Source organism: Cryptococcus neoformans, chromosome 8 (genome assembly GCF_000149245.1).
Source record: "Cryptococcus neoformans var. grubii H99 chromosome 8, complete sequence".
Taxonomy (NCBI): domain Eukaryota; kingdom Fungi; phylum Basidiomycota; class Tremellomycetes; order Tremellales; family Cryptococcaceae; genus Cryptococcus; species Cryptococcus neoformans.
The window spans coordinates 111,173-123,051 of record NC_026752.1 but is presented as its reverse complement, the minus strand read 5'-3'; the positions used below and the strand labels follow the sequence as shown (position 1 = coordinate 123,051).

The 11,879-nt window shown below is 49.0% G+C and overlaps 3 protein-coding genes and 2 non-coding genes across 6 annotated transcripts in view; 4 read left to right on the top strand and 1 right to left on the bottom strand.

Moving 5' to 3' along the window:
• Positions 1 to 46: 46 nt before the first annotated feature.
• CNAG_12721 lies at positions 47 to 791 on the top strand. The gene is made up of 3 exons (XR_001046004.1): positions 47 to 135; positions 192 to 312; positions 393 to 791. It is a non-coding gene; the product is annotated as a hypothetical RNA (non-coding RNA).
• A 560-nt stretch (positions 792 to 1,351) lies between these two features.
• Positions 1,352 to 1,945, top strand: CNAG_03122 (hypothetical protein; the record flags this gene model as incomplete). Its single annotated transcript, XM_012195649.1, has 4 exons — positions 1,352 to 1,381; positions 1,436 to 1,545; positions 1,601 to 1,658; positions 1,760 to 1,945. 4 exons carry the CDS (start codon positions 1,352 to 1,354, stop codon positions 1,943 to 1,945), a joined length of 384 nt encoding a protein of 127 aa, XP_012051039.1.
• A 535-nt stretch (positions 1,946 to 2,480) lies between these two features.
• On the top strand, positions 2,481 to 2,575 carry CNAG_10093. Its single transcript has one exon. It is a non-coding gene; the product is annotated as a tRNA-Ser (tRNA).
• A 45-nt stretch (positions 2,576 to 2,620) lies between these two features.
• CNAG_03121 (hypothetical protein) lies at positions 2,621 to 7,765 on the bottom strand. The gene is made up of 6 exons (XM_012195648.1): positions 7,372 to 7,765; positions 6,938 to 7,157; positions 4,517 to 6,888; positions 4,176 to 4,466; positions 3,511 to 4,128; positions 2,621 to 3,463 (listed from the first exon to the last, which is right to left on the bottom strand). The coding sequence occupies exons 1-6, from the start codon at positions 7,676 to 7,678 to the stop codon at positions 2,973 to 2,975; spliced, it is 4,299 nt and encodes a 1,432-aa protein (XP_012051038.1). The 5' UTR covers positions 7,679 to 7,765; the 3' UTR covers positions 2,621 to 2,972.
• An 849-nt stretch (positions 7,766 to 8,614) lies between these two features.
• CNAG_03120 overlaps positions 8,615 to 11,879 on the top strand; it is an 8,642-nt gene continuing 5,377 nt past the window's right edge. For both annotated transcript variants that reach the window (XM_012195647.1, XM_012195448.1), the window contains exons 1-6: positions 8,615 to 9,055; positions 9,103 to 9,176; positions 9,223 to 9,454; positions 9,507 to 9,657; positions 9,703 to 9,942; positions 9,988 to 11,879. The exon at positions 9,988 to 11,879 is cut by the window's right edge and continues 2,018 nt beyond it. In XM_012195647.1, coding sequence (XP_012051037.1) covers positions 8,920 to 9,055; positions 9,103 to 9,176; positions 9,223 to 9,454; positions 9,507 to 9,657; positions 9,703 to 9,942; positions 9,988 to 11,879 — 2,725 coding nt within the window. In that variant the 5' untranslated portion in view covers positions 8,615 to 8,919. The remainder of the gene's footprint in view (positions 9,056 to 9,102; positions 9,177 to 9,222; positions 9,455 to 9,506; positions 9,658 to 9,702; positions 9,943 to 9,987) is intronic.

Below are 11,879 nucleotides of genomic sequence, written 5' to 3'. Positions count from 1 at the left end.
AGTACGTACGAGTACTACAGTAGTAATCGTCTTCCGGCATCCCAATGGTATCTGGTCCGCTTTGGAAAAAGTTGAGCTGAAGAACGTTCGGTTAGTACTATGTTGGGAGATCACATTGGCATCGTGAATGCCGAGGTACAAATTTCGTCCTCTTCCCCATTCATACACTTCTTGTTAATCAAAACTGCTAGAACGAAGGTGCGATAAAGACGCGTCGGGCGACTGCGACGACGACCGACAGGATGGTTTGTTTAATACGAGATACGAGATCTGGTATCTGCTGGATTTCGATCTAATCTGTAATTCAATAAGGTATGGACCAGGAGGAGATGCCGTTAGTCACCATCGTGCAGCATGCTAAACTGTATTTTAATGCCCATATCTCTATCAAGTCCTCCTCTGTTACGTCTCTTTCACATTGGGGCAGGCCCCTAGTCTGCATCAAATTTTCGGAACAGTTATAAGCAACGTTTGCCATTGCCTGCTATAGTCACCTTCGAGTGTGAAAGGTTCAAATGGGTATTGGTCGGGCCCCATACGTGGCTTGGGGGAGCAACTCACCAGCCCATGGGCATGGCGAGGTGGTCAATCAAGGTTTGCCAAGTCTTCATCGACTGCATTCAGCGTACGGAGGGGGGTTAATCCATCAGAAAGAGTTTATCGTTAGCATACGCGCCATCTGAGGGGCCGAGACAGAGATATGGCTCTATTAAATGTGGAGTCGTTTGGGGAGAGGTTAGGCACGATGTGTCGAGTAATCAGAGATGTCTAAATGCATGAGAAACAAATCCGCAGTCTTTTATCTTTATCTAATAATCATTTGGAAGGTTTCTTACTTTGTAGGCATTGCCCCCACCTGCTTAACTATATTTTCCCATGATTCAATTCAGTTTTCGCCATGATCCAACTCATCTTTCTTGTCCCTGAGATCTTCTTTCCCAAACTCATATTTCATCCCTCCAGCTTGGATCTCATCCCTTGACACCTTTGGCTCTTGATACGCTGTCTTTTCAACACCTTGTTGTCTCCCGGATCACTCTAGGTCCAGGGCATGACTACATATATGGGTGAAATTCTCAATGCTCGGCACCTCGACCGTCAGAACCTTTTCGAAGGAAAGTCACGCGAAAGCTGACGGCCTGGAGGAACGAGAGGAAACAGATGGTAAGCGACCTTATTTATATGCTACCACTGCTGACGAATTGCCCTGTATAGCTCACCAAAAGCATTGATAAGCGCTGGAACCTCGTCGTTCTAGGCCGATGCATGGCCAAGGGGTCCCCCTTGACCATACACGACAACCCAATAAGTTAAACAACGCAAAAATGCAACCTCTATAACCCCCTGGGCCATGCCCTTTCTACAGCGCCTCGCCTTCCCGGTATGTTTCTTTCGTTTAAGCAACATCACAGTAGCTGATGTATTTTACTTGTAGAGGTATTCGACTTACCGAGTCGGCTCCTTTTTGTCCCCAAAGGATGAGAACTTTTGGAAGGTGGCGGCAAAAGAGAACTTCGAGCTTGGCGAACTCGGAGAAAAGGAGAGGTGAGTTGGATTAGTGCGAATGCCTACATCGACTGACATCAATTAAACAATATAGGAGGGAGGTGTTCCAGTTTGTCTTCCGAGAAGACGGGACTTGTTTTGGGGTCGCGAAAGTCGGTATAACCGGTGCAACCAGTGTGTCCCAATTGCGGGCTTGCAGAAAGAGTTCATAGAATGGCAAACCATGAACAGTGCTCGGATGGTGCCTGCCTAGAAGGGGGGAAGGGCGGAGGAGATGGGCATGAGGGTTGGAGAGGACGTGGGCCAAGGTCGCAATGTCGATTTGGCTAGGGAGAGGGAATGGGGTGAGAAGAGCCGCGATGAGGATGACGGCGGCTACAGTGTGACGCTTGGGCTGGATGACGAGGAAAAGGATGGTGCTGGCTTGCTTGACTCCTAGGATGAGCGATAGTTGTGAGAATTCGGTATAGGCTTTGAATATATATGCATAAGGCCTATATATTGTCTGTTGCGCTATTTGGGTCCATGCGTGTACATATATATGGTGAATCAAAAAGCGTCAGATTGACCTTCAATAAGGGTCAGATTGACCTGGAATAGTCGCAAAAGAGTCACAGCTGCCGTGCAGCATGCCCAGCAGTGTAGTGTATGAGTCAGAATGATCATATCAAATGCGCGTTTTGTTATCAGAGACGAATAGTAGCCGTATTATAGTTCATTCTTATGTTAAGGGCGGCGCCCACCAGATCTGCCGGGGACTTGTCCAAGCGGTTCTCGAAAGTTTTGTCTGCGAAAGGTTTTGTCGTGGCATGGAGTCACGTCGGGCAGGAATAGCTACTTCTGCCCACATTACAAGTGTGTGAGTGGTGAGTTGCAAGAGAACTAAAAATAAATGAGTATCAGAAGCTTTACGTTTTCATTACTACAAAAAGATTCATAAAATACTCGATTCATTAGGCAAGGTTCCATTAATTGGAGTAGTGCGACAGTGGTTACTCGGTTCGATTAGAATTTAAAAGTTCCTCATCGAATGCCGTCAGGCGCGCAGGTTCGAGTCCTGCCTGCTCCTGGTTTTCCTTTTTTGATCTTTTGTTGCTTTTTTCATTAGCGATATTGTTGCCAAATGCAATGCGCGTTCATTCGTTGCTTTTTCTTATCACGATGAGTAGTGTGCAACGCTGCGGTATTCTGTATGGGCAACAATTGCAAAGAGAAATACGGCAGCTAACTGAAGTTCTCTCGTGTTAACAAAACAGTCGACGCTATCTACTACTAGTAATCCTTGGCGTGCTCCCTATCGTGGTCATAAAGTCGAGTTAGCGACTACTATCGAATGGCGTCTCTGTTGTCTCTCCACCGTTAATGTTGGCCTTAGGGTATTTTTTTCCCTTCGATCGCATGCAGATGTTACATTATACAACTTTATATTCGCTAGCGTGGCGACCGTGACAACCGTTTGTCGATGTTCAGCTCTTCTCCAATAATGCTCTACCCCATCTGACTGAATCCAGCCAGCCTTGTCCTTCCCACCGTTCTCTTGCCAAACACCCAAGCTTATGATACTCTTCTGCGATCTCCGCTACTATCTCACCATCTTCCTGATCTTTCCTTCCGTCGGGGGTTTGGTGACTTAAAATATGGTATTTAGTCGTGTAATGTTGAGACACATCCAACGCAGGCGTGGTTAGAAGGAATGTCCGCCGAGGGTATATTATCTGAGGACTTCCTTTGTTAGACGAGAGCTCGAGGGGGAGAGGTAATGGGAGGGCCGTAAGTTGTGCAGATAACGCAGTGTCGATAATGCGAGTCGATGAGTCGGAAAGAATCGACGGACCGATGTTTGCTATTGTCCGTACTTTTGGAGGAGTCCTCTGGTATGATGGATTCACTGGCGATGGTGTTTCAGAGGTCAAAAGAGTGATTGGCCAAATTTTGCCTTTGAGGATATCTTTCCAGGCTTAAATTCTTGTTAGTAGTTGTCCTCGCTGTTAAGCGACATCTTACCTTGTAATTCCTCCTTCGCCATGATCCCAGCTCGGCAGACGCTAAGCCTCCACTCCAGATTCCACCTGCCCGCAACCTCTCTCCCATAAGTGCAAATCTTTTCCATTCCTTCCTTCCACCCGCCAACACCTTCAAAGACTCTCACATGTCCGGTTTCCCCTCTATCGTCTCCCACCCACACGACAGTTGCGCCTGGCCCAAGGGAAGTGGAAGAGACAACATCGTAACAGACATGCCACATCCTCCACCGATTCAAGACATCGTATTCGTCCATAGGCCAAGTCATGACAAACTCTGGCTTTACGGCTTCCTTTCTTGCCAACACCCATGCGGGGGATTGCATCCATGCATCTTCCTCTGAAACACGTAATGGTTCCCCACGAGCATATATGGGACGAAGAAGCGTCGGAAGGCGATCGTAGGCTGTGCGCACAAGGGTCAGGTACTGTTCATGCACGAACGAGGTAGATGGGTTGGTGGGAGTAGGGACGGGGATAAGTAAGGTATTGGGCGAGTTGGGAATCAGGGAGGAATATATGCTTAGCGGAATTCGGGAAGGCGGAGTGAGGAGGTACACAATAGTGTTCACCGAGCCGGTGGACTGTTCAGTGATTCCAGCTAATCCTAAGTTAGTTTGATCATGTCCGGGAGCCAAGATCACTTACTAGCTAGCTGTCCAAAATCCTCCATCTTTCCCTTGACGACGCCACTAAACTCGGCCTTCCCGAATCTCTCTTCCTCCCAACCCAATTTCACGCCTTCCCCCAACATTTTGCCCAGCGCCTCATCATTGTCTTGGCAAACAATGAACATCTTCACATCTTTCTTCCCCCCTTGAGGTTCAAGCCCAAGTTGTGACCAGTAAGAGAGGGCGGCGATAGAGAGGCGAATGATGTGCGGTGTTGAAGGCGAGGTGGCGTTGACTTGCGGTTGAGGGAGGTTCATGGGCAGGACATCTGTTGATTGTGTCAATTACAATCGGAATCGCAGGGGACGCAAGGCTCACCACTTCCGAATACCTCACACAAATCATCACCCTCTAACAAACTCCCCATCCACGATGAACTCCGCTCATGTTCGTCCTCAGAATCCAGTACTGACTTCCTGAAAGCCCTATTGGCAATAATCTCTTGCACCACCTTAGTCCAGTTCACATCCTTCACGTTTTTCTCCAACTTTTCCTTAGCCTTGGTATTGCCCTTCTTTCCAGGTTCGGCCGAAGGAAGCGCTCCCCAAGCTTCATCCCAGACACTCTCCACCTTCCACGCAATCTCATTTTCAGCCTCCCCTTTAGATTGGACCAAGCTGGGATGATCTCTGAGAACCACCCACTCAGAGCCAATACATTTCGTCCCTTTCCATTCGATCTCTCCATCGTCCTCTTTGATCTCTCCTTCATCCTCTTGCATTCCCGTCATGCCTGTTGCTCCAGAATCGATGTCTATCCTTGTAACCCCACTTGCACCACCCGAGCCAGAATCAGACGCTACCTCTGTCGTCATTTCCTCCATCTGGGACATCGGTGTCGGGGGACACGTATACGTCTGTGAGTCCATATCATCTTCATCACCATCCTCTCCATCGCCATCGTCATCACCCCCTGAGTGAGAGAACCATGCGTCGGCGTACGTTGATTTAGGTTTGGATGATAGCCTGCAAGTTGCTCCCTGACTTTGAGAAGCGGAAGATGCATCAGATCCTGGCCGAATATGACACTGTGTCTGATAAGACGCAAGGCGAGCGAGAAGCGATGACTCGGGGGTGGAAGCAGGAGATGGAGGAGCGTAGCCATAGGTATTGCGGTACGGGTATGAGGACGAGGAATGCGAAGGGGGTAGAAGCGGTAGGGGTTGGAATGATAATGGGACAAGAGGGTTACTTGGTGCGACGGCAGGTATTAAAGGAATGGAGGGAGAGGTCAGATGGGAGGATTGGGATACAAGTTGTTCGGGGGGCGCTTTAGGTGATGTCTCCAGTATGGTGGGAGACGACGAGGGTTGGAGTGGTATAGGGAGTTGAGGACGTTGTAATTCCTTTGTGGCTGTCTCCACCGAATGTAAGGGTAGTGGCCCTTGTAGGACTCCATCCATTTCCATGCCATTTCCAACTAGAGGCACCAACGTCAAGTCATCCTGTCCGGCCTGCTCCATAGCCTTAGGGCTAGCGGCTTTCAACATCTCTTCGGCCAAGAGTCCTTTCTCCTGCTCTATTAACGGCTCTGCGCTAATCTCACCCCCATGGTCAACCGCATCGTCAGATAAAGATTGGTTGATCCCACTGTCCATACTCATATCCACATCCATCCCAATTCCATCCCCTTCTTCTGCGGCTGGCGAATCGAAAAAGGCAAAATCATCCTCGGTAATCTCAACTTCAGCTTCCTTCTCTCTCCCTCTGTCTCCTATCCCCATCACCTGGCTTCGCGCCGGAGGGCTCGGGTCCCGTACCGATACGAGTGAATTCATGAAATCTTCCTCTCCACCTTGTGTATTGTCGTTCTGGCCTTGAGCTTGCTGTGGTGGTGGAGATTTGTTGGACTGGGGTTGAGAAGACACATTGACATTGGGTGTGGAGGTTGGCGACGGTGATGAGAAGAGATCATCGATATCTGATCCTTCTTTTGGGGTTGGTTCCATCTCGATATCGCCTCCTGTGCCCATTCCGATTTCCCCCAAGTTTAATCCCTCTCCACCCGTTTCATTCATATCAGCGTCGTTGTCTGCCAGACCAACTTCGTTATCGTAGTCAGGATCTTGATCGTCCACTTGTCCTCCATCACCCTCTGGCGGGACGGATGGTTCGCGATAGGAAGTGAAAAAGTCAAATAAAGAATAGGCAGTTTGCATTAGACCCTGTTCTCCTTCTCCTGTTGCCGCAAATTGTTTCAGCTGTGTGGACGGAGGAGTTGCCGTTGCCGAAGGACTATGGCTGAGTGAGTCCGAAAGATGTGGTACGGCCAGGTGTATCGGCCAAACTGTCAATACACCCTTGTCTCCACTTTCAGCGGCTTTTTTCAAAAGGGGCACCCAGAACACTCCCCATCCTTCTTCTTCCCCACCCTTTTCTTGCATCTCTGATATCGTCCCTGTCCCTACGCCAGATCCAAAGACAAATTCTCTGACCACCCTCTGCTCTCTACCTGTCTTCCACCCTGGGCCCAGGAGAATGTCGAATGTCTGATGTAGGCGGGTGATTTGCTCTGGAGTAGGTGTAAGGACAGTGGAGATAAGGATGGATGGGAGTGATAGGGGAATGAGTGTATGAGTAGAAATTGGATGTGGGGGTAATGGTGAAGTTGGGGAGGGGGAAGGGAGGAGGGATAAAAGGAGGGTACCAGATGTGAATGGGTAGAGGGAAGGTTTGAAAGGCGGTGTGATGCTACATAAATGTCAGCTATTATGATCGTTTAGTAATGAAGAGGACACACGGAACGACAACCGAGTCCCTCAGTATTATCCGTCTACCTCCTTTCCAGGCAAGGGTTTCAATCAATGCGTTTGCCAGCAGGTCCCATGCTTTACGGGTCTCTCCTTCAAGGTTAAGGGTGACGTCGCACGAGGATCCGGAGAGACAGTTGTATGAAGACGAGTGGTCGGGGCATGAGAGGAGGTCGAGAGGGACCAGGGGGGGAAGGGGTGGTTCGATCTCTGTAGACACAATGAGTTAGGCCCTATGAGACGTCGGCAATGAAAAATAATGATCGAAGCCATATGCCGAGGTTAAAGGCAAGTGCAGTCTTCTCGGGGACCCCTGCAGGACCGCGATGTCTTGACAAAGCTTTACTATGTCATGTCGACTACTTGGCCTCTGTGGAATCCTAGATTTACTAGAGATGGTGAGGTCAGGGAAGCTAGAGCTCACCATTTATCCCATCAGGAGGCGATATGCCATCATCTTTGCAGGTAAAACACCATAACTCTCGTTCAATTTGGCCAATGATCGTAGCTACAGGTCCCTCCAGCAGTCTTTTTCCATCCTCAGCTCTATCCGCAATATCCTTCCAAAATTTTGCCATCTTGTCCTCCACTACATCTTTGATACTCGCACCGGAAGCTGCAGAGAGGGCATAGCGATGTATGTAGATGCGATCTCTCGGTAGGTGGAGGATGTGTGTTGCGTAGAGGGCTGAGGAGGGCGTCGCAGGGGCCTGGTTGAGGATATCCGGCATTACGTGTGGGCTCCCATCTGTGTCAGTAAGTCATAGGTCAGTAGATGCCAATATAGGAGGGGTATAGCAGTGGCCAGTTGCTCAGAGTATAGCTAAGTGTCAGTACTTGACCAGCAGCAAAACAACATGGCGGACATCACCGATCGGCTGTGGCTGCCGACGACCCCGACTGCCACAATGGTAACTCCGAGGATCTGCAACGTCATCACTTTCGATGCGATCAGCATGGCAAGAAAATTGGCGGAAAGATTCTTGCGCGCAACAGCTGTGAGGAGCGCTGTAGTGTATACTCTTGGCGTGCATTTTGGCAGTGTTCTGAATGAGTAATGGAGATACTACCTTGAAGTTCTATTGTACATGCCTCTTTATCGTCGTACACGCGATGCCCACAGCCGCCATAGACCATGGATAGCCGCCGGTTGGTAGCTGATGAAAGTGATGCAAATAAAAGGCTGCCCAGTCAGAGCGGACAGCACTTGCCGCACATACGTAGTGCACGCCTTATAATACCTCATCGACATGCCATAATGGCCGTGTCATTCCCAATAATAAATTCCCAACGTATCTCCCTGTGCTGTCTTCTCCCTAATATAGACCACTCTACACAATAGCACCCCTCATTATATCTACTTCCTATGCATGCGATCCATATTGCCAAAGAGTTCTGTATGTATTTTCAAAGTTCGCTGCTGCTCCCTCCGGCGGGTGAAATACGCCACGCCTTAATAAACTATGCTTGGACGGGAATAGTCAGACGCGCACCTTCTTTCAGGATTTTTCTATAGCTGTGCTCGGCGCGTAGGAAGGAAGCGTGGGCGACTCAGGGAAAAATAGTAGCGAATCAGGGTCCGCGCGTCCGCCCTTCTCCCTCGCCGTCTACCGCCTGATCCAGCCATGAGCTGAATTTGGGTTTTGTTTTATTCACGCCCCGCGTATGCACTGGCCTCCTTTTGCACTCTTTTCTTCTTCCTCTCCGATCCAATCCTTCTTTTCTTTTATATTTCGTCTTTTTTTTTCCCCTTCCTCCAGATCCCCGCCCTGCCATCCATCTACATCCATCCCAGCCACGCCACAGTAACGGCCTGCACGACTCTACATCCTCCTTTTTCAACCAACGCGGGGCATCGCCCTCGCCTCTGTATCGTTAATCCTTCAAGCATCACTTTTCACGACCCAACCTACGATCACGACTTCCCAAAGCATTGAATCATCCATTCACGACCCATCCACAAAATTACAAGATGTTATTACGTCCACCAAGGGGGCCGAGAATATCGCCTTTCCCCCTCATTCTTACTCTCCTTGCGACCAGTCTGTCGGTGCTAGGTTTAAACTATAATGAAACGCTTGATGCGTGGAATATCAATAAGAACAAAGGTGAGTAGTCTTACGGAAGATTAGAATTAATCATTGACGCGAGTTAGACGCAACCGATGTGTTGCATTTTTCAACGACGCGGTCAAACAGAACCTACACTCCATCACCAGACAACTGGCGTGTAAGTTGGATCTCCCACTTTACGTCATGTTACTAATTGCAAATAGTCATTACCAACTTATACTCTCCTTCTCGATAAATGGATCGACGGTGCTCCTCAAAATAATGACTTTTTCGGTCTTAAATACGAATATGACATGCGTGAAACCCAACTGAGAGCAGGAGGTGATGCAAAAGGGTTGATGAGTGATCGAAGTTTGGATTATTTATTGTCGATGGGTTACAAATCAATATATATTGCCGGTACAAATTTCGTCAACATGCCTTGGCAATCTGATGGTGAGTTTTCGCATATAGAGAGTAGGTGATGGGCAAGGCTGATATAAATCAGGTTATTCGGCTCTCGACTTCACATTGCTTGACCCGCACTATGGGACATTGCAAGAATGGGTTGATCTGGTTGACCGGATCCATGCCAAGGGGATGCGTATCATCCTCGATTTCACAGTTGGTACCATGGGTGATTTGATCGGTTTCGAAGGGTACGTCTCTTTCATTACATTTGATTTGAACTAACACTTCTGTAGCCACCTCAACACCTCTACCCCATTCTCAATGGACGAACACATCGCCCAATGGAAACTTCCCGATTACGCACCTTGGGGGTTCCAGAAGTACCCTGACTTCAACTTCACAAACAGTTATAATGACTCTTGTGTCTACCCCACTTTCTGGCTTGACAATGGTGAAATTTATGACCCGGGCAAGACTGGTTGTTATGCGAGTGATTTTGACCAGTATGGAGATATCGAGGCTTTCGGTGTTTTGTAAGTCGTCATTGCAGCTTGGTACAGACAGCTAACCCTTCGTAGCCCCGATTGGCAACGACAGCTCGCCAAATTCGCTTCCGTCCAAGACCGTCTTCGAGAATGGCGCCCGGACACAGCCGCCAAGTTGAAGCGTTTTAGTTGTCTCTCCATTGAAGCACTCGATATTGATGGTATTCGTATCGACAAGGCTACTCAGGTCACTGTTGACTTCATGGCTGAATGGGCCAACTCGACTAGAGAGTGTGCTAGACAGTTCAACAAGGATAATTTCTTCATTCCTGGTGAAATTACCGGTGGTGACACTTTTGGGGCGCTTTATATCGGTCGAGGACGAACACCCACCTTGAAACCGTCCAACTTCACTCAGGCGATTGAGCTTACCCAGGATCAAGGGGAATACTTCTTGCGAGAGGAAGGTATCGCCGGTCTTGACTCTGCAGCATTCCACTACTCCATCTATCGATCCCTCTGTCGATTCCTTGGTATGGACGGTAACTTGCAAGTGGCTTACGATGTCGACGTCAACTTTGTTACCGCTTGGAACGAGATGGTCGTTTCCAACGAGTTCCTTAACTCGCAGACCAACGACTTTGACCCTCGTCACATGTACGGCACCACTAATCAAGATGTCTTCCGATGGCCTGGTTTGGCAAACGGAACTGAGCGTCAGCAATTGGGACAGTTTGTCACAGTCTTGCTTATGCCCGGTATTCCTTTGGGTTGGTATGGCGAGGAACAAGCGTTCTACTTGCTTGACAACACTGCCAATAACTATTTGTACGGTCGCCAAGCGATGGTTTCAAACCAAGCTTGGAAGAAGCACGGTTGTTACAAGCTTGGTTCCAGTCAGTATTATAATATGCCTTATGACAAGGTTCTCACTGGCTGTGATGACCCTTGGAACGCTTTGGACCACTTTGATCCTACCGCGGAGGCATTGAGGGGCATTAGGAACATGATGTACCTCCGAACCCAGTTTCCTTCGCTCCAAGACGGTTTCTCTCTTACTACCCTTGGAAACTGGACGCACTTTATCCAATTGCCTGGTTCTAACCAAACTCAGACCGAGCTTGGTATGTGGTCCGTCACTCGTGCGCCTATCAGTCATCAGGAAGGTCACGGGTCTTTCGAAGCAAACGGTACCATTAGTCAGGCTGTCTGGTTGATCTACACCAACGAGAATGAAACTGTCACCTACAGTTTTGATTGTAAACAGGACGGCTGGATTTCGTCTCCTTATCAGTCTGGTGTGACAGTGCGAAACTTGTTTTATCCCTATGAGAATTACACTCTCGAAGACTCTTTGAGCTCTTATTACTCCGATAACACCGCGCCTTACCGAGGATGTCTGGGTAGCATCACGCTTGATCCGTTCATGTACAAGGCGCTCGTACCGCAAGACCAATGGGTCCCTCAACCCCCTACCATCTCCAAGTTCACTCCTGGTCATGATTTCCGTTATCAAACCTCTGGTGGTACGACCAACGTCGACCTCACGATCGAGTATGATACGGACATGGACTGCGATTCCCTTCGACAGGCGATGACACTCAACTACACCATTGTTGGGTCCGGCTCTCCATCTTTGTCCGATGGTAACTGTGAGTCAATTGGCCGGGCCGATTGGAAAGCCCCTTCAATTCCTAGTGTCGCGCCTTCACGATGGAGGTGGACTGGTCAGCTTCAGAATGCTCCCGACGGTGTCTACGAAATCATCATCGCCAACGTTAACTCTCAGATCGCTGGCGTTTCAACTGGTAACATCGATCACTTGCTTCTGCGACTTGGTCAGGCGGGCAACGTGATGGTTTTCCCCGAGAATGATTACAGCGACTCCCTGTTAACCGTCTCTGATGGCGTTTACACCCTCAACAACACTGCAGACGGTGCGGACGCTTATCGATACAGTGCCGATTTCGGACAGACTTGGTCTG